The following is a 22,078-nucleotide window of genomic DNA, read 5'->3' as shown; positions in this document are numbered from 1 at the left end:
GATTAAATAGTGGATATAAACTAGTGTGATCTTTTATTTTCCAATTTTTTTTGACGTAAGTTTTAAAGAGATAGTCTGTAGGAAAGAGCTGTAAAGTGCCAGCAAACTGAAAAAAATACAGGTTTGTGGAAAGCTATAGCATTATCTGTTTTGTGCTTGAGCAAGGGCTATAAAAAGGGATCTAGGGAACACCAAATACAACATTGTGTTGAATTTTTCAGTCTTCCCTACAATTCTGTATGTTCTAGTGCCTAGTACTAAGAAATACAGTTCTCTCTCTCCTGTAATCTACATGAACTATAATGCTATATATTGGACTGAGAGAACTGAATTAAGCAATGACAACAGCACACCTTAAAAAAAGATGCTTTTAGGGTACTTAGTGTCTTCTCTTAGGATTTCCAAACAAACAGTTCTGGTCAATTTTCCTTTTTTTAAACTCCTCTTATGACAGTCCCTTGTGCTGCACACAAGACACCGCCAAACAAACCAACAAACTCTCAAACCCTCTCACTATGGGGTTTTCTCAAAGATTCCTTAGACTTGCAGATGATGCTTTTTATTTTGCCTAAAGGTCTCAAAGATACTGTTTGAGAAGGGAGGAAAACAAAAAGATATACTGAATATTACTTATTGATCATCCACATACAGATCAATTTCAAAGATTATAGGGGCTGCCAACAATTTGGGTCATTTCCCCATTTTTCTTATATGACTCCCATTTCTTCTCAGTTTGTCCTCCAGGACTGTAGGGAACCAATTATTTGCTTTAGAGGTTATTTCTGTAATTAAAGTAAATTGACCTGACTTCTCTTGAAAGAGGAATTTCTGGTCAACTACAGAAAATAACATGAAGTTAGTAAGCTTTGCCTTACCTACATCCCGCAAAGTTTCACTGCTATTTTAAAAACAATAAAAGAATGACTTACATATGCACAGTGGCCATATGAGCACATCTAACCTTTGAGATTTCCCTCCTTGTATTTTGAACTATGTTGACGATGTCCGGATGGGATTTACAATGGCTCAAAGCTACTATTGTTCACACTACATTAAATCTACAATATATGCAATGAGATACCATAATATTTTCACTTGGAACTTCTATTAACCCACAACTTGACTGTATTTAATGAAATATGTAGTGCTCACAGAGTTGATTTATATGCATCACTATTTACAGTGCGCGTTTATAAAAGAGTAAAAAGCACCCTAAGGAGCTCATGGTTCTTTCGACTTTAACAAAAAGTAAAAAGCGCCTGATTTGGTTTAGCTCAGTAACACCCCTGGAAGCCCCAGAATCTTATAGCTGGATTAGGAATGGCGACAGGAATCACTGATGCATTTGAAACAGCTAGCATAGGAAATGTACTACTGCTACCAAACCTGCGCCAAAAAACACTCATGCATATTTTATTTTTAAAACAAAGACCATAGTCATATTTATGTTTGTTGTATACGTATATATCAAGTATACAGAAACAATAAAAAGACATGCTGAAAACCAGGAAGTCCATTTCTGTCTGTGCTGTTCTAGAAATAATTGGAGTGGAGCATTCATACACCCAAGGGAAAATTACATAGATTCTCCTGAACAGATAAACCTTTACTTCTAAAAGAACTTCTGACTGTCTTCCATTACAGAAAGTGTATTTTAGAATATAGTAAGAGGAACAGTGCTTTTTTCCTGAAAAGGAACGCTGAATTATCTAGCAGAAGGTGGTATATTGGTGCTCTCAGAGCTATTTTACAAGCAATCTGCTTTATACATTAGTCAAAGCAAATCTGTCACTGACTTCATTCTTCTACCAGTTTAACATTAGTTAAGCTGAGTGATTATATCTAGAAAAAGGGATTATTATTTTTATTCTTTTAGATAAGATGATCTGTACAATATGCAGGTTATGGTAAACACAAACTTTCCCCAAAGTAATGGCAGTTGGGCAATGAAGAACACAGGGCACTAATGACTTCCAAGACACTGTCTTGTGCTGCACCTGCTCTAGGTTTGCAATAATAAATTAGAAAACCGAGAAAAGACAGGAAGGGTGTTCATTTGCTAGCGCTAGGACTGTGTTAGCCTAAAATGTTATACATTTTAGTACTCTCTGTGTATGCCAAAGATCTCTACTGATGAGATTTTTCATGCTAATTTCTATAAGAATACTGTAATCTGTTAGTAGAAAAGAAAAAAAATAATGAAACCTGTGCATTGTTAACACTAAGGCTATATGCTACGCTTTTTGCATTCTGTCTTGAAAGAGGTGTAATTTCATTGCACCATCTAGAAATTGTGTTCCAAGAACTACTCAAGGGATCACCTAGACTCAACCCAGACCCCGGAAAACATCCAGTAGAAAAAACACCTCCCATGGAAAGGCATAGAAACAAGAGCACAGTGTAACTTACTTTTCAGGAAGTTAATGACTGGACCTCCTTTCCCCAACTCCTCCCTATAACATTAATAGTCATAGGAATTACTGAATGGAACAAACCTTTAACACCACCTGGTGTACTTTTCAGCAGTTGGTCCTGCTTCCAGGCCTGTCATGCCTCATTAAGATAGTACAGTACTTTCTCTATATAAGACTGTTCTGGGGGACCATAGAATTCAAGATAAATTGAGATATGGAGGTTTTATCATAAGACAGAATGGGACTGGGGCATATAGTGCCAAGATTTTAGTATCTGAGAAAACCACAGAAGAAAAAAAATTTCAAGGAAGGTGAAGAGTGAAAAAACAGTTACAAAATACATACATAACTTCTCGATAGTTAAAGAAACGGAGGAAACCACAACAATCCAATTCTGTCTGTGCTCGTATGGGGCACCTTGTTTACATAGGCTTCACTAAAGGTCTCACTTCTTTTCTACTTTGCAGTTTATCCCTTCTGCTAAGCTTTAAGATTTACATTTAATAGTTCTCTCACCCACGTGAATCATATGACCAAAGAGCTTTGTACTGGTGCCCATAAATGGGTTGAGCTTTTCTGCTTCTTTCCATGATTCAGGACATTCTACAGTCAGTTTCACTGAAAACCAAGTGGCAGGCTGCCTCTGATATTACCACCTTACTGATATCTAAGGCTGCTTGAAGGCTCACTGACAATGCAGCAGGACAGAAAAGATAACAGACGTCAAAACCTTACTTGCCAAAAGAGGAAAAGTGCATAAGAGATTGTTTTCTATCAAGCTTTCAGCTGAATGAAATAATTACAGCAGAACCCAACAAATGTCAAGGTAACCAAGATCTACTGTCACGTTTATGAAGAGCTTAATGGTTCACTATAGTGAGGAGAATTGTGGAAAAAAAAAAAAAAGAAAATACATTTTCTGGCCCTTCAGTAACCTTTATCCTTATGAGACACACAACATATCTACACATAGAGTTTCAGCTTTCCTGTTGGCTTCTGTGGGACTCATTTTGAGATTAACAGCAGTTCCAAGTTCAGTTTATTTCCAGTCATTCAATCTTAATGTCTCTATTTTCCAGTAATTAGAAATGGGCATTTTTTCACATTTCAGACTACTGCAACTGAACTTTTTACAGCTTAAATGTCAAAATTTTACTGGGTAAGTATATCAAAATAAAATAAACACATATTTTTTATGCTCAGAAATTAAAAAGGACAAAACGATGGGAATGGGATATTTTTTGTGTTCATTTTCACTTTGTGTCCTTCTCTGAAATAGGCATTTTAATGAAAAAAAATCTAAGCTTGGAGGGGAAAGAAGAGGCTGCTGCCATGCACTTGTTCAGCTTTGCCCCAAACAGTAAATCCTATGTACATGGAGTGCCCCCTGTGGGACTGGAGATTACTTAAAATCACAACAGTAATTACAGGAGGAGTGCCGGCACCATTGCTGCGATTGCCCATTGGCCTGATACACCAAGTGGCTCATAGACCTTACAGTCTAGTTCAACATGATCACAGTATCACAGTATCACAGATTTCTAGGTTGGAAGAGACCTCAAGATCATCGAGTGCAACCTCCGACCTAACACTAAGTACTCCACTAAACCATATCGCTAAGCTCTACATCTAAACGTCTTTTAAAGACCTCCAGGGATGGTGACTCCACCACCTCCCTGGGCAGCCCGTTCCAATGCTTAATAACCCTTTCGGTAAAGAAGTACTTCCTAACATCCAACCTAAAACTCCCCTGTCGCAACTTTAGCCCATTCCCCCTCGTCCTGTCACCAGGCACATGGGAGAACAGACCAACCCCTACCTCGCTACAGCCTCCTTTAAGGTAACTGTAGAGAGCGATAAGGTCGCCCCTGAGCCTCCTCTTCTCCAGGCTGAACAAGCCCAGCTCCCTCAGCCGCTCCTCGTAAGACTTGTTCTCCAGACCCCTCACCAGCCTCATCGCCCTTCTCTGGACTCGCTCGAGCACGTCCATGTCCTTCCTGTAGCGAGGGGCCCAAAACTGAGCACAGTACTCGAGGTGCGGCCTCACCAGAGCCGAGTACAGGGGCACAATCACTTCCCTAGCCCTGCTGGCCACACTGCTTCTTACACAGGCCAGGATGCTGTTGGCCTTCTTGGCCACCTGAGCACACTGCTGGCTCATATTCAGCTGCCTATCAACCAGTACTTCCAGGTCCTTCTTGACCAGGCAGCTTTCCAGCCACTCATCTCCCAGCCTGTAGCTCTGCTTGGGGTTGTTGCGCCCCAGGTGCAGGACCCGGCACTTGTCCTTGTTGAACTTTATACAGTTGACCTCAGCCCATCGCTCCAGCCTATCCAGATCCTCCTGCAGAGCCTTCCTGCCCTCGAGCAGATCGACACACGCACTTAGCTTGGTGTCATCTGCAAACTTACTGAGGGTGCACTGGACGTCTTCATCCAGATCATCGATAAAGATATTAAAGAGGACATCTTCATCATTAAAGAGGACAACTCTTCATCATTAATGATGAAGAGTTTGAGATTGCCCTAAAAAGCCGTACCTTGCAAATGCAAGGTTAAGATACTACTAATTTGCAGCACACACAACAAATGTGAACTCACTTCAAACTATAGAGACAACCGTTTATATACGTAGAACATACACATACTTCCTTTCTTCCTTTTTAACTAGGAATCACTCTTCTCCTCTCGAGAACTGTCATTAGACCATAGGCATAAAGTAAGACCCTATAATGACTCAAACATTTCTTTAATTTCCAAGAGCACATTTTCCAGTGTGCTGACAAGCTATTGGATGGACACTGTTACTTATTTTTTTTTCAGGTTCTGCTCATCATGGATATATATAGCATGAAAAAATTTTGTTTGTTGAGTCTGTTTGCTGCGTTTGAATTACTTCACACATCATTTTGAACCAGCAAAAATTATTTTTCTGGCAAATAAACTCTGTGCCAATTAATCAGTTGCTTTTGGACCACTTTCAATTTCAAACTCCTACTCATACCTCCAGACAATACTGCTTTATTGCTGAGAGGATGAACTTTTTAGAAGATAAACAATCGTGGCTTTTGCTGACTTCTTTTTCTTATCTAACAGCCAAAAAATGAAAGTGTGGACTTATCAACCATCTACCAAATATTTTAAGGAGACTTGCATGACATACAGGAAAACTGTAGCAGAGAGAAGGATGAACATAACACTGCCTAGGTTGGCATCTTGTTTTTAATAGTGGCCCTCATGTAGCTCTCAGCAGGCCTTCCAACTCATGGATAAAATAAAAAACAAATGCAATATGCAGCTTAATTAAGCTACACAGCCCTGGTTCATTTCGGATCACCACCTACACTCTCTACCAAGTTAAACACTATCTGGTGGAAAAATGGGATGCATTCACGTAATTAAATACTACTGTGGTAAATATTCAAAAGACCGCTCGAATAAATTAACGAGTAGTTAAAACACATTTATGAGAGCTTGATTTTGAAACAAATTATGTTCTATTGTAACAATTCCTTTGTAATATCCTTGATTATTTTTAAAGAAAAAGAAAAGATAATAGTAAATTATTCTTGGACAAGTAATACACTTTGTGATGTGCGCCAGCAGGATCAAGGATTCAACTCTGACACGCCAACTACATTATATAAGTCTGCATCACTAGAATTACAGAGCTCACAAAGACTTCAATTAGCAAGAAAAGGGCATAATTCAGGAAAGGGCTGTTGGACAATTTTCTAGGTCTAAAGGAACAGATTGAGAAATGCTCCAACTGGGATTTATTGACCTTGAAGCAGATGACTTGGGAGAATCTTCTGGTCCTTCTGACCAAAACAAAAGGCCTGCCTAGACAAAAAAAATAAAAATAAAAAAAGTCTCTTCTCTACATGCAGACACAGTGTCTGTTCTCCTTCCCTATAAGTAGAGAGTCCACTGCTACAGTTTTGGCAATTGCATGAACTCGGCCCCAGATTAGAATGTTTGTGCTCAGTTATTTTCACACACTGCCAAAATTTGCTGACAACACCAGGAGAAAAAAAGGGAAAGGAAAACTGGTGATTTTCAACAGTTTATAACTCAGCCCAGCCGAAGCAGGTTTTTATGGGACAAAGAACAGAGATTTCTCTGTAGACAGCACTTTATTCCTGCCTAATTTAAAAGATTTGCTGTGAATGATGGAAACATTAGAACTTCTTAAAGAAAACATAACAAAACAAAAATCCTAGCAGTTCACTAACGTTTCTTTTTTTTTTTTACAGTAGATCATGTTTGTTGATATCAATAGAGAGACCATTATCTAGCTGTTTCATAATTATTTACAACAAAGATTTTTTTTTTAAAGAAAATAAAAATATTAGACTTAAAGGCAGAGGTGTTCAAAATACATAGTACTTCTTTAAGGAGATAAATTTCTTCCTTGGAATACTTCATATTTCTGCTGTTCTAATGCCACAGTAGTCCCTAAAGAGTGTGAAACGATCTTCTCAGAGTTACAGAGTCAGTAGTAAACACAAGTTGTACTCTAAGAAATGTTATTTTAAATATATATTATCACTAACATAATACCTAACAACTTCCTATCACAGCCCCAAGGTAGCTTTCTGGAGTAATCTTGCTGCTTTAACACTTTCCTTCAGTCCACATCTAGAATCTCCTAAAGCAGCATATCCTAAGATATTTTTCTTGTATATCCCTCTCATTCTCCCCGACCTCATTAGTTGACTGTAGGGTCCAGGCTGTTAAACTTACACCTCTAACAAATTGCAAATTTAATCAGAGCTGCATTTGAGTATCTGAAACTTTTCCACTGAAGTGTGCCCTAAAACTTGGGCAACAATATTGCTTTATGGTAATCATGAAAAGTAGATGTACAGCAACTATTGTTTTCTGTTAAGGATATCAAAATCTGCTCAAATGCTTCACAAAACTGACTAATCATTCAGTCGCTGTTATTTTTTAGTTGAGACAGTAGAAAACATTTTGTCAACATTAGAAACTTCTGCAAAACTGGGAAACAGCTGAGAAGAGTACTTTTCAAAAGAGGCATAGACTGGGAAAATGTGGCAACAAAGAATATACTGAGGTTCCTGTATATAAATATAAGATATTTAATTGACTGGGAGTCCTCACTAGAGACTTGTTTGCAACAGAGCCTCTCAGTGAGCATGAGTTTTTGAAGTTTGAATGCGTTTGGCAGCTTTATAGAACTTTAAGACAGATCAGCTACGTCTAAAACATGTTTAGCTAGTTAACTATACAAATGTAATGTTTTTTCCATCTTTCTGTCCATGTGCTGACAGCATTACCATTCTCTCCAGTGTTCTTCTTCTTCCTTCTGAGGTACAATGGATCTACCAGTTTATGCAGTTCCCAATACCAAATTTCAGTACAATAGCTTTCCAACAATAACTTACTTAGCTAAGAGAGGTCATCATTTAAAAGAAGTGAGTAGTTATATTGAAAGCGCTAGAGCTACACAATTTGAAATACATTTCAGGATATACTATACAATACATTTATATTTTAATGAGAAGGTTTGGCAGAGCAGTTTGGCAGAAGAAAGTACTGCCAAGTGATTGGATATGGGATATATCTCCAGTTGCTTTGGATTCCCACATCACCTTAAGAGCTATTCTTCCCATCCCCCAGTACACCAACTCTCAAGCCAGTCAAATTTATAGCTCAATAAAACTTTTTTATTAAAAATAAGAAGTGTGGCTTTTAAGTACTGCAGTCTTCCAATGTCCCTATGCCAGGTCTAGATCAGACTGTAGTAGTTGAATATGATGCTGAAGAAGCTTGGCCCACTTTGCAGAGCACTCCTAAGTTAAGAGTTTCAAGATCTAAGCCACCTCTCTTTCCATTTTGTAACAGCTGTTTTTCTATCCAAGAAAAGAAAAGGAAAGAAAAGGGAAAAGGGAAAAGAAAAGAACAAAAGGAAAGAAAAAATGAAAGGAAAAAGGAAAGAAAAAAGGAAAAAAGAAAATAAAGAAAAACAAGAAAAGAAAAAAGAAGAAAATGAATAGAAAAAAGAAAATAAAGAAAAAAGAAAAGAAAAAAGAAAAAGAAATGAAAAAAGAAAAAAACGAATAGAAAAAAGAAAAAAAAAGAAAATGAAAAAAAGAAAATAAAAAAGAAAAGAGGTTAGTATAGAAAAGCTAAATAAATAAATAATGGCTCACAAAAACCACAGTGGAGGAACCACTGCTGGTCCTGCCAATAAAAATGTTCCTTCTCTTTCAGGGCTGGCTAAACAACTGAAAGTGTTTCTAATGAACTGCTGGCAGCACTATCCATCATTGCACTAAATGGATTCATGTCTCCCTAAACTAACGATAACTATTCATCTATAATGCACAGTTAGAAATTAGGAAGTATTTAAGCCTTAGAAGTCTAATTCCACACTTTTCCCCATCTCAAAGCTTAGTTTTATTCAGGTCTCCTTATGTAAAGATGACAAGAGAAGTCTGATAGAGAAATTCAGTCTCAGTTCAAGTACTAATGAATCATCCACATGAGTCTGAAAACCACTTTATCAGACTAGACATCTGCAGTATCATTTCAGCATTGCAACTATCTGACATTATGTTTGTCTCGTCCCTCCTTCCTTTTTATCATTTGTTACACTGATTTGTGTCTTCCCTTTAAGTAGATCATAGGCCACTGTAGACAAGATGGCACATTCGTAAGACTTAAAATAATTGGGTCCCAACAATTGTTTAGGAACATTGAAGATGCCATTGTGCAGATAATGGCTTTCTACTGCTAATGTTCAGAAGGAAGATGTGTTTTTGAGCCCCAACTGAAGTATGAAAGTAATGTAGATAATCCCTAGTCAGAAGTCACTTCTGAAGACTTGACTGATTATACAGATAGCTGCCTACAGAGGCATATTTGTACAGTGGTTGTCTTTAGGTCACTGGGGATCAGAGAAGAATTCAGAAATATCAATAAAACATGCTTCCAAATAATGGTAAGAAACACTTACTTCATCTCCAGGACTTCCTCCAAATGTTTTCTTCTTTCTGCTCGTAGGTTGGTCAAATGGGTTTCCTTCTCAGCTAAAGACTGTTGAGTAGAGGACAATTTTGCTTTCATAGACTCCAGCTCCTGCTTAACCTTCTCCATGGCCATCATCAGCTCTTCTACCTAAAACATTTTTGAGGAAGGCAGGAAGAGAGAAAAATAGTACAACGTGACCAACTGGAACTTACTAAAGGTCACAACTAAATCAGAGTCCGAGGTTACCAATGCATGTACACTGCATAATACTGTAGACCAGAAGAAGCATCATCTAGCACTGTGTAAACTACATCTACACTTGATGGAAGCAGCATTATATTCTGTGGCTTAATATGCTCTGGTGACTGGAACGTTACTGTTACAATACCGTATTACACATCTTCAACTCTTCAATATTTCTATTTTAGAAAATGTACCACAAAGATAAATAGATGATCTATATGAACTAAGTTAGCTCAGAAAATTGCTAGGATTTAATAGAACACATGAATAATATTCTGAAAATGTTCTCTGTAAATAATCCCTAAAAAGAAGCTACGTATGTACTTTAAGAATAAAGTTCAGAATGTTTCTGAAGTAGGGAGAGGACTGAGTTACCATGCAGATGTAAGTAAGGATACTTCCCTCAAAATATCTGTTGAACAATGCTTATAACCACGTTTTGTAATTTAGCAACATAAATGACCTTCAAAGAGTTGCTGATAGCAGACAGGTAAAGAACAATCTCCAGGTTATTACAAAACGGGAAAGGTTCACAATTATCATAATTGTAAATTCTAGAATAGATACTGCACAGATGAATCTAGTTGTATTTTGTTCTGTACTAGGAGCAGGTTTTGTCACAGCTACAGTTCATCACTTTAACATGTAAAACCACAATAAATGCTTAAGTATGTAGTATATGTAGTATAAAAAACCTGGATATTTTAATGATAATTTTATAGTAATGTTAGATGGCACAGAGATTTCTTTCACCAACATCATCCTTATAGATTTTATCTATCACAACCAATCACTCATAAATAATTTTATAATGTGCTTCAAATGTGAGAAACTCGGATGTTACTATTGCACATGATCAAACATTTGTATAAATTTAGTATGACATTACAGCATTGTATGGCATATCCCCAGACAACAATCAGCTTGTGCTTCAACCTAGAAGTGAATTATTGAAATTATATTAAGCTCAATTTCTACTTACATGTTTTTACAATGAGTTGGGAGCATCATTCACTATACAGGTACTAGAGGATGTAAGGTGTGGAATATACCACTGCTTGCTTTAATAAATCAAATACTCCAAAAGGCAGAGCTATTGGCTCAGGACAAACATCGATAATCATCCTCAATCAATGATAAAGCAAAACAGTGTGATTTAGAATTAGAATATTCATAAAATCTAGCATAGATATACACTGCTTAAGGCAAAATGCCTATCTACTTCTGCTAAACGGCAGCTGATAATAGAAATTCTTGTGCTCAGCAAATTAAGAAAAATTTAAGAAATGTGATTATCAAAAACTATTCAAAATGTACAGCCAATACTTCATCCAGCAATCAGCAGACTGAAGGGGAATTTCAGTGATGCATAGTCAAAACTGGCTAGCATGCATAAAATAACCAAGTTTTCCTGTCTTGTTCATGTGCAAAACAATGACCAGAACCTCTGTCAATTTTTAAAATAAACAAAGAGAAAGCTCCATAGAAAGAAATGGGGAGAAGTTAGAAAAGAATGTAAAGAAAAACTGTAGAAACAATAGCAGAAGTACTTCTGGGAAGAAAACTGATACCTAGAAAGAGAAAAATAGCAACATGCTGGGCAAGTGAAGGTGTACTAGTGTATCAACTTCTACTTCCTATAGCTGGATCAGAATTATCTACATAAACATTTTCCTTTAAATCAAGGAGAGAAGAGGCATGGCATCTATAAAATCCTCTGCTTTTAACAAAAGGCAACCTCAAATAAACAAGTCCCCAGCCAACTGCAACAATCTAAAAGGTTTGTGTCAATCTGTCAGTTGCCAAGACAAAACAATCTTTGAAGCAACAACTTTTCCATAATGAAGTTTGAAAGATTTCTGCCATCTGTCATTCCATTCCCAGTCATCCAAATTTGTGATACTAACACCAAAGGATCCGTTTGCTTGATGCAGATCTGTAGCATAACAGCTCTGTGCTACTAAGACACAATGAGGCTGGAGGCCAGTAGCTAGGGCAAGGCAGTCACTGCTGGGTGGCAAGATCAAACTCTGCAGCAAAGGCTTATATTATTTGGAGTACTGACTACTGTGGGTATTATATTCTTTTTCTAATCACTCCATTTGGTGATTTTTTCATTCTAAGGTTTTATTCTATGTTTGTGAACGTTAACATAAAATCGATCTAATCATATATTGGGAATAGACAAACTGTGAGTAGCTTTCACGTGGCACCAACAACTTTGCTCACTGAACTGTCATTACCTTCCATTCTGTCTAGAAGGCATCATTTGTCATGTTACTTACTAAGGACAAAATTCACTGAAGTAGTAATGCCTGTATTTACAATAAAGAGTTCATTGTTTGAATTCATCAAGCTATAGATATTCCATGGCAGCATTTCCATCAAACTTATAGAAAAACAAAACTTTTTATGTTGCAAGTTATGAATCTTAGTACAGATCTGTTTATATGTCCCTGTAAGCAGTCCTCTGAGAAATGATACAGGAATAGTCACTGGAAGCAACTTCCTTGCAATAGATGTCTAATTTAGCCTATACAAGAAACTTTAAATCTACCCTTGATTTTTTCCCCTGAGAGCATCTAATTAAATAACAAAGAAAGTGTTTGCCAATAACCAGAGTTTTCTGAGACATGCTGTTGACGTTTCCAATTCAACTCAAAGTAAGCTTGTGCCCTCTGCCTAGAAAGTTTCTATTTCAGAATGTGTAAAGACCATACTCTCACTCCTCTTCTCTCTGTGCTCAAATGATAGTATAATGACATGAAAGAATCCATAGTTCAAATGTAAATGGAGTTTCAATCATGCAGATGGTCCAAGCTGTTACTCTTGTTATATTTCTTTCCTTATTCTTTTTCTTTTCCTTCTGATCAAGTATTTGAGTACTTTTATGATCAAGTGAAGAAGACTTTTTTAATGAAAGGTCTCAAAGGGCATGACAAATGGACTTGACTATTAGACTAAGAACCATGCATACTCTTAAACTGGAGATATGGTACCTCAGATGCAGTGATAAATGGGAAACTTAAACTTACAGTTTAATGTCTAACTACTGGAAAAGAAAAAAAAAAAAGGATACATTTTCATTTTTCTGACTTAAGGAAAAAAAATTATATTTCTTCCAGTATAAATACAGGCATTGTGGGTTATGGGATAGCTGTTTATGTTTATTAATGTATCTCAAAAGTTCCAGGCAGAACACAAAAAGATGGGATTTTAGAAAACAAAGATACAAGTACCAGTAGGAACAATTTATTTTCAGTGAGCATTTTATAAATCAATCACTAGAGATCTTGTTTTCAAAACCACCTCAGGAAGCTAACTTACATATTTAAAATTATTGGCTTTCTGAACATAGGCCTTTCTTGGATAAACAACGGATTAGTATTACAAGACAAAATGTACTAGAAATCTGTACTTCTGTCCAAAATGAATTAGGCCACCAAAACAAAAGGTCTTGAAATTACAAGTCAGTAGTAAGAATACTACAAGTCCCGAAAAAAAAAATTAACATTTCTCATGAAGTTCCACTCAGTGTCTCAGAGGACTCTCTCCAACTTTTTTTCAGATCCTGAGTTTTTAAGCTATTTTTCATTTCACTGTGTACATTAATGAAATGATAAAGGGACTGCAAATTTCTGCATTATCTTTTACTGAGCTGAACTGATTAGACTGCAGGACAGAGAGAAAAGAAAGAAACAGACACGCAAAGAAAGACAAAGACGAGTTCTGGCTCCATGTAAACTTGTTTGGATACCAGAAAATTTTCCCAGAACAGATGTTAAGACATGGAAAAAGCACAGGCCAGACTTGGGACTTAAGTATGTAATTTAACTGCCTCAAGTAACATATTACAGGGAGAATGCATTGAGTCTGACATAACCTGGATTGCCAGCAGGACCAGATGGTTTGCTTAAATCACAAGCTAATAAACCTTTACACAAAATAAGAAGGAAATGAATTATGGTTTCATCACAGCCCCATTTTTGTTAAAGCAGTAGGGTGGCTTTAGGTACTCCTAAAGACCATAACCAAGACACTTAACTAAATTCTTGGCTATTCTGAATTGAGGGAACAACTTTCAAATTCTTATAGCTATTGGGACAGCTGATGGGTATAGCTTTTTGAGAGCTAAAATATCAGAGGAGAATGAGAGAAATAAGTAAGCAGTAAAAGGAGAAATCTTAGTTTTCAGTAAAATTAGAATGTTATTTCTGGTTTGTATATTAACGACAGCCATCAACTGAAAGACCTGTTGAAAGCTCTGCCACACTGGCAGCAGAGCAGAATGGTACAGAGCAGAATGGCTCTGCTCCTACCACAGCTCTGGCTCTGCATCAAGCCCCTCTTACTCACTACCACTGCAAGAACATGCATATTCTGGAAGGTGTACAGAGAAAGGGGGCACAGCTACTGCCTTCTCTGTTATGCCAATGCTGTCACATTGTCACTAATCCTTTTGAAGCACATATGTGAGGTTAAGATGCTTTACCTCTGCTTTTATTCTGTAACTGTGAGTACTGTAAGGATATCCTAAGGTGAACATACGTTCATCATGTAAAGAGAACGTTCTTCCCTACACTGTACATGCTCCACTTGTTCTGCATGGTCATTGTTAACAAACACTACCATGAGATCCTACACAGACAAATGAAAAAAATTTTTTTGAATGTTGGAATTCCTTAGCTGAGATCCTGCCTAAAGAAACTGGGAAATAAACATAGCTGAATGTTGTGCAACGGTTACAGTGTTTCTGTATATCACATTTTCCTCCATCCCAGAGGATGCCAGATTTGCAGCACCCCTTTTGCCAATGTCAACCGTGTCTAGTATTACAGGGCTGTGACAGACTGCATGTACTGAGAAGAACAGTTTTTTTTTTTGTTTTGTTTTTTTCACAATAAAGAGGGGAGTTGGTGTCAAAACTGAGAAACTGGCTGGTGGATTATCAGTTCTGAGACAAGGCAAGGTTTCTGATTATCTGTAATATATAGCAATAATTTTAGGGATAAACTATATATGCAACAAGACTTTTAGAGATGAACTGCATGTTTCTTTACACTAATGTGTAGCCTTCTTAAGTCTTCGAGTCACTGATGACTCTAGGCAATGAAGACTAATAGACTGACCAGAAGATATCTGACATTACAGAGTCACTCCTGTAGTACCCACAGAAACAGAAACACAGGAGTCTTTGTCAAGGAATATGTTACTTGAGTACCATCAGGAGTGATTTTTGCTCATATTCTGAGAGCCTTGTGCTCTTGGTATGAAAGAGAAGGAATCAAAGCTCGCAGATGTTTGGAAAAGAGAAATGTCTCCTGAGCTTAGACATTAGGACTGAAGAAGTCACAGCTGTGTCCTGTTAGGATGTTTGGAGGTAGCTTTGACAGTTGTATCTCCTAAATGAGGGCTGTAAGCCATATAAATAAGCAATGGCCGGCTGCTGGGACAAGAGCTCTTGAGAAGGAAGCAATAATCCTCTCTGCTTAACACACACACAAAAAATGAGTCACACCAGGAAAAAAAAGTGAAAGACTGAATTCAGATTTGTGTTAAGGACAGAAGCCTGTTGCAGTCTCCATCATCTGAAGACTATAATAGGTTAAAATTGTATTTTTACATTTTCCTGAGCTAGAACCTTTATCTGATGAAGTATATTCACTATGCTTTTTAACCCTTGCAAACATACCAAAGGATGCTGACCAATTTTATTTTATGTGGATCTACAGTCATAGTAAACTGCCTTGTGTTTATCTTCATGACTAGCAATGAAGTTCTCCAGTCCCTTGAGAACAGAGCAGCAATCACTACTTTGAAAGATAACAAACAACCTTGCCAAAAATTGGATTAAAAAAATTACTACATTACTACCATTTAAAAATCACTACAGCGGTAGACAAAGTAGAATTTAGCACACTTAGCACTTTCTGCAGAATTTTGCACATACAAATTTAGCACAATTTGTTAATCCAAACAACCTCTTCAGAAAAGTGGCTAATTCATGATACTGCAAGCAGAGCTCTAAACAAAGACATCTTCAAAATAACTTGACCTTTCTTAGGGTACATCTGTGATTGCTGCTAAGGTAGTAATAGTAATTGGGCCAAAGGAAGCCTTTCAGCTCAGACTTATTACCAAAGGATCTAAGCTCACAAGGAGTCTGCAAACCACACTGACTTTCATTTCGTTGCATTTTAGATAGTTCCATGTTAACTGGGGTATGTCACCATGGCAGACTGAAATTTAGACATACCTTAATAATATTCCAAGTAAATATTTAATGCTGTGCTACACAGCACAGATTGTCAATTTATATAGTTACAGATTGATTCTCCAAAGAGAAAAATTCTGGGATGATATATTAACTCACTACATGTAGTGAAAAATGGTATGCTAATTCACCATTCAACTTCAACACTCTTCCCAGAAGATGTTAAGGATCATGAACAGTTATTATGTGAAAGCACGTGCATTTACATGAAGGTTGAACATATGGCTAAAGTTTAACTGAAGAAGTACAGTCTCATTGGCAAGCTCAGGAAAGTTTCCACCTCTGCTAACTTGAGGAAGCAAATCTTTAGCATTGTAGTTAATAGAAAACAAAGACCAGAATCTAGTCACAGCAACTAAAAAGTAATCCCACTGTTCTGAGCCAGCTGAACTAAGGCTGAAATTCATTGAAGGCTTTGAAGGAATCTGATGATAAACAGCAGTACAGCAATGTCTGGAAGCTTTTGCGTCAATAGGAAATGTTTCAGAAAGAATCCTCAATTAAATTAACCTCAAATCTCTCTCTGTCACTCTTTTGTGTTTTTCTGTATAGGAGAATGGTCTAGAAATGAATACCATTTCTTTTCTTGAATTTAAGGTATTTTGGTGAAAAATCACTTGTCACAAAAAAGTGTTTTTCTAATTTATAAATTTAATATACACGTCTTATGATTTTTTCTAATGCTTTAATCTACATATTATTGTATTAAATTGCAACCTTAGATGCAAGAGTAAGATCACAACTGGAACACGGAAAATAAATTCCGATTGGAAAAGTTACAGGACTAGCTTTAAGCAAATATTAAAGCAAGTATTTGCTCCAGTCCTTACAATTCCAAGTGAGCTTTACTGTAAAAATCTGCACGACTTTCTCTTTCAAAGCAGACTTAAAGGCAACTCAAGACTTTGATTTTTTTTTCTTGAGCCAGAGCAAATAAAATACTATGTAGAATTAGGCACTTGAGGAAATACCATATCAGGTAGAGAAGTGGCAAGATGGAGTTTTCTCTAGAATGCTTGGCTATATTAAAGGAGATAATTTGAGATCAATACTTGTATATTAAAAATTAAAAAGGAATAAAAATCCAGACAAAACCATTGTTAAGATTCCTCTTTGCACCAAATTTCCATGAGACAGTTTCCATCAATATTTCTCATTTCATTAAAATTAAAAGCTGATTTATATGGAGAAATGCTCAATGTATATTTTGAACAGAAGCTAGTTATAATTTCAGTATCCCCAATTCTCTTAAAAGTCATCAAATTTTGCTCACTTTGCAACTGGGCAACAAGTTTAACAAAATTAAAAGATTTGTTTGTTTTTTTTTTCCACTACAATGTTAGAAAAAGATTTCTGTCCCAAAGTCATCTTTGGTTATGATTTTCTATTTGTTATTATTTTCTGTTAATTCTTCTTCACTGAAGAAAAAAAATCCCTAAAGCCCCCCAAATAGGTATAGCTGAACACACCTATGACAAGAATAAAAACTGTACTCTGTTACACCTCCTAAAAAGTACATTACTGAAATCAGAAGGAATTCCATAATTTCCCTGACATACTGAATCACCCTTCCCGTGTATGCAGTGTGACTTGATACCAATCTGGATATTTTAAGGGGAGAGGCTACACAATCCATTGAATTACTCTGGGAGGAGGAAGTAAGTTTAGGGAGAAGCATCTCTTCTAAAAATGACTGCCACCAGCTTCATTACCATGGACACAGTGTACCTTACATATCCAAAATACTTTCTCTAACCAAAGAAAAAGAATCAGACAAAAGAATGAAAACATTCTAGATCTTGAAAAACAACGGCAAGACTTTAGGCTAACCATTTTGTTAAAAATTCTAAAATGGTTCTAAAAACCATTTATATCAGTAGAGGAAATTCAAACCTAACTTTTTAGTACAGATTTTAACTTAATATGAATTAAATACACATATGACTTTGCACGTGTATGTATATACATACTCTCACAAACCAGACTGATTTTGGCAGACTGCTATAGAATGGAGTTTTGCAGAAAATATTCAAGAGTTCAGCCAAATAGAGTGTAGACTGCTTAGAGAAATCAATGGGAAGCAACCAGGCTCCAGCAGCTTCACCCCCAAACCATAGCTTGGATAATCGCCTTGATCTTCAATCACTTGATTTATCAAACTTCTCAATGAGAGATAGAGAAGAACAGCCAAAAACATTAGTTAAAAGCAAACTATCCAGCATCGGTTATAGAGGAGACAAGATTACTACTGTGCTCAGAAAACAGCTGTAGGTAAGTAGCTCGTGAGAAATTCCACTTTATATTTCCCACTTACAGAGACCTATAGGAAGTAACTAATGTGTGAGAATTTGGGCTGTGAAATAACTCCAACATTAAACATATTTTAGAAAATATTTTAGATCTATTCCAGTAACAGAATAGCACAGCAAAAAGGAGATATGTTTAAATTTATTTTGCGTTTTTAGAAGATACTTGATTATAGTCAGTGCTGAATGTTAGGGTCCAATACATAATAATTATGTAAATGTATTTTCTATTCTTACAAGAAAAACAGTTAAAGCAGTATATGTTAGGAAGTTTAAACAGGACCAGAATGGTGGACTGATGGCAAGTGTAAATGAGAGGTATCATCCAAAACTTGGGTAGATTTTTTGTATAGAAACTTATGGACACAACAGAAAAGGCTCTTGGAGGCTGAACTGTATATTCAAACCTCTGCAGACCCTGTACTTACAATAGGGAAATCCTGATGAACAGGAGGCGGGGAAAAAGGAAAGAACTGGGAAGGAAGTTCTAGCTGACTAACTTATTAACCAATTCCATATTTATTTTTCCTAAGAAACAGATGCAAATTCGGAAGTGGGCACATATGACACAGAATTTCAAGAGTCTTGTTATCAACATATTTTACACATCATATGTGCATGACTGAAGATTAAAACCTGCTGAAATAGCTTATAAAGACACTGGGAGGAACAAATTAGCTTAAGAAAGTTCATTTAAACAATACATTACTATTACAATATTCAGTATTTTATTTCTTCTCAAAAGGCTAGGCAGAGAAACCTGCCATGTGCAGGATAAAAAGAGACAGTGTATGACCATAGATAAAGCTATTTATAGCTATAAGTTTATATACTTAACCTAAGTTAAAATTTCCCACTGAGAACTGTAACTTCAAAAAATGTTGATGAAAGATGTCAAAATCAGACTGCTAACTCAACAATTTCAATTTAAGTAACTACTTAAGGAAGAAAGCAAAGAACAAGCAATGGCTAGTCTTTCATGTGTTTATTTGCCATAACCTTTTAGGGTACAGAGTTGGATGTTAGCTGACACTGTACAGAGTGAGATAGCACTTAAGCAGGATTTGATATTCATGAGAGAACAGAGTTACACTATTATCAGCAGAGATACTACTGAAAATTCTGAAACTATTGCTTTTCAAATTTGAAGGAAATAAAATAGGATAGAGGATAAAATGTGATGGTCAGGCAGCACACCATCACACTCTTAGAAATATCAGCCTACTGTAAAGGCCACAATAACAGCTTTTGGTAAAAACATTTTTGGCAATAACAGTAATACAATTTTGGTAAAAAATAATACTAAGTAATTCCTGGCTCCATTTCTGTGTCCTGCTCCCACAATTCAATGTCTCCTCAGGTGTGCTTCTGTTCTTTGTGGGGATCCATGAATAAGATTAGCAAATCGGTCCGTGTGAAAAAACTCATTCAAAAATATAAGATAATTACTAATGAATTAGGTCATTCCTCCACTTCACAACATGGCCCCAGCAAGACTCAGGCTGGTAAAACTGAAGGGATGGGGATAAAAGCGAGCAAAGAGAGGGAGGGCGCAAGCATCTCAGATTAGTACAATTGCTAATTTCCTGTATTTGTCAACTATGCCCTCCAGTAATTAACGATCAAAATGCAAGTAATTGTAATATTGTGTTCCTTGAGCCAAGGACCTGACGCTACCTATTACTGTCACTGAATTATAAAATCTGAACTTCTGTTTCACTTTATTGCACAAAAAAGCCTTATTTTTTCATGAAGAAACACACTCCAAGCATTGTTCTGGGAATGGTGTTGATTATCATTAAGACGATAAATATGATAAATTCCTGCCTCCTACTGCAATCTTATGGAAACTATTTAAAAAAAAAATAAAAAAGAGGTGTCCATATACCCATATACTTTCAGACTTCAGCCTAATAGGTTGAACTAATGGGATCAGGCAGAGTCTATAGCTATAAGTAATTTACAGTAACATTTACATACAGGATTCAACATGCGAAGCAACAAAACCAGCTGAATATACTGGAAATAAAGAAGTTGTTGAAGAACTTTCAAACTTTCATATCTGCGAAGCTTTTGTCAGCTGGAGAAATCTGGCCAAATATGAACTGTGTGTTAACACACTTAACCCTAACCCTTCACACACATGGGCGGGATATTCTCAAACACTGGATTAAAAAGAGCAAGGTTTTAGTCTGAAATGGGTATCTGAGGACCATGAAATCCTGAGTAGCTTCACATGCAGTGTATTTCAAATCTGAAGCCTGTAAAATAGCAGGAAACCACATATCATAAGATGATGGAGGGTAGGATTACACAACACAGGACTACAAGAACAACATTAAATATTGGGGTAGAGGTACACACAGATAAGATGTCCTCATACCTTGAACCACTTAAAGCCAAAATGGTTGACCTCATGCACTGATTCATTAAACAGCTTCAGACAGGCAGTGAAGTGGCAGAATGATAGAAAACAAGATAAACAGAAGAGAGGAAAGAAAAAGCATGCAATTAAAAGCAAATTATAATCATTTTGGACAATAATAAAATTTCAAACACACACCATTCATATTTGGTCTAAGAATGTTTCTAACCTATTATTATCACTTGTAGAGGTCAAAAGATTAATATCCTACAGAAAACAAAGCCTTGCCTTTGCAGAACTGTAAAGCTAAGAGTTTTTCACAATTCTACAAAAAAAAAAACAAAAACAAAAACAAAAAAAAACCTCACCAGAACATAAAACAAAGAAAGCATTCTCTTAAGTTATTGAAGAAATGAAAAATATTTGAAGGAAAGTTCCTTCCTCACTTTTGAGGTGAAAAATAGCCACTTGCCATCAATCTATTACTTGACTAATCAAGACCAAAACAAAATCCTATCATACCCCATTTTGCCCATCAGCTCTCCTGATGCTGACTGGAACAGGACACCGGTTACTTTTCCTTTGTGCTGCCTTGTTGGTCATGTTCTATAAAGTACAATGAGTCACAGCTAGTGGTTTAGTTCTGCTGGAGTAAGACACAGCTGTCATAATCAGCGCTGGTACAGACTAGAGTTTTTCCTCTTCTGATCCCACTACTTTCAAGCCACCCTTCTTCCTCCTCACTTCCATCCTAACTACTACATCCAAATTCCTTTCCTGTTTACGATGCTATTGCCCACCATATTCCACCAATCTTTTCCCACAAATCTTACTTCTTTTGGCTCCCTTCCTGTCCTCACAGCCTCTCAGTGGTCCTCATGGCTTATCGACCCTCAAGCTGCACAGTTCCCTGCCTTGCCTCATCTTTCACATTGTAGACCCATTCAATCTATTTACCAGTTGTCTCCCCTTTTCTCCAAGCTCTAACCATCTGACCTCATTGTTTGCCTCTCATCAGGCTTTGCTGGTGAATTCTTTGAAAAGTTTCCTTGCTGCCAAAACTGAAATTTGTGGATATTCCCTAAGCACTATTCTCTTTCTATATTTTAGTTTTAGGATGTCTCAAGTATAAATAAAATTTCACTTCTATAACAGTTTCCTGTTTTACTAACCCAGACTTATCTCTTCTCCACAATAAACCTGCCTCTAACAGCTCACAGTGGACAGACATCCATAAGGAGCTCATGCTAACAGGCTAAAATGAGTCCCTCCTTTCCATCCCGTGACTGAAACATTCCTCGTTACTTCATTTCTTTTCATCTAGGGCAGAACAGATTTCACATTTTTGTTAATCTTGATATCTTTGACTCAAACATCCTTGTACAAAGGTTATTTTGAAAAACTTGCAGAATTTTTTTTATGGAATATCTCTAATATCTGTTTTCCAATTGCACTATATTGCTATAATTCTTTGGCT

General features: G+C 36.6%; 1 protein-coding gene across 17 annotated transcripts in view; it reads right to left on the bottom strand.

The window, feature by feature from the left end:
• The window catches only part of ERC1 (ELKS/RAB6-interacting/CAST family member 1), a 308,495-nt gene that overhangs the window by 102,565 nt on the left and 183,852 nt on the right, over positions 1–22,078 (bottom strand). For 15 of the 17 annotated variants that reach the window (XR_014578009.1, XR_014578010.1, XR_014578011.1 and 12 more), the window contains one exon: positions 9,400–9,560. Coding sequence is in view for 13 of the 17 variants with exons in the window: in XM_083819803.1 (XP_083675929.1) it covers positions 9,400–9,560 (161 nt within the window). In the remaining 4 variants the exon portion in view is untranslated. Of the gene's footprint in view, positions 1–4,637; positions 6,258–6,305; positions 8,294–9,399; positions 9,561–22,078 lie in introns of those variants that run through there. The other 2 variants (XM_083819804.1, XM_083819805.1) reach the window with 2 other exon arrangements.

Source organism: Anser anser (assembly GCF_964211835.1).
Source record: "Anser anser genome assembly, chromosome: 1".
NCBI lineage: Eukaryota > Metazoa > Chordata > Aves > Anseriformes > Anatidae > Anser > Anser anser.
Note: the sequence above shows the minus strand (reverse complement) of the source record. Positions and strands in the feature narration are given on the sequence as shown.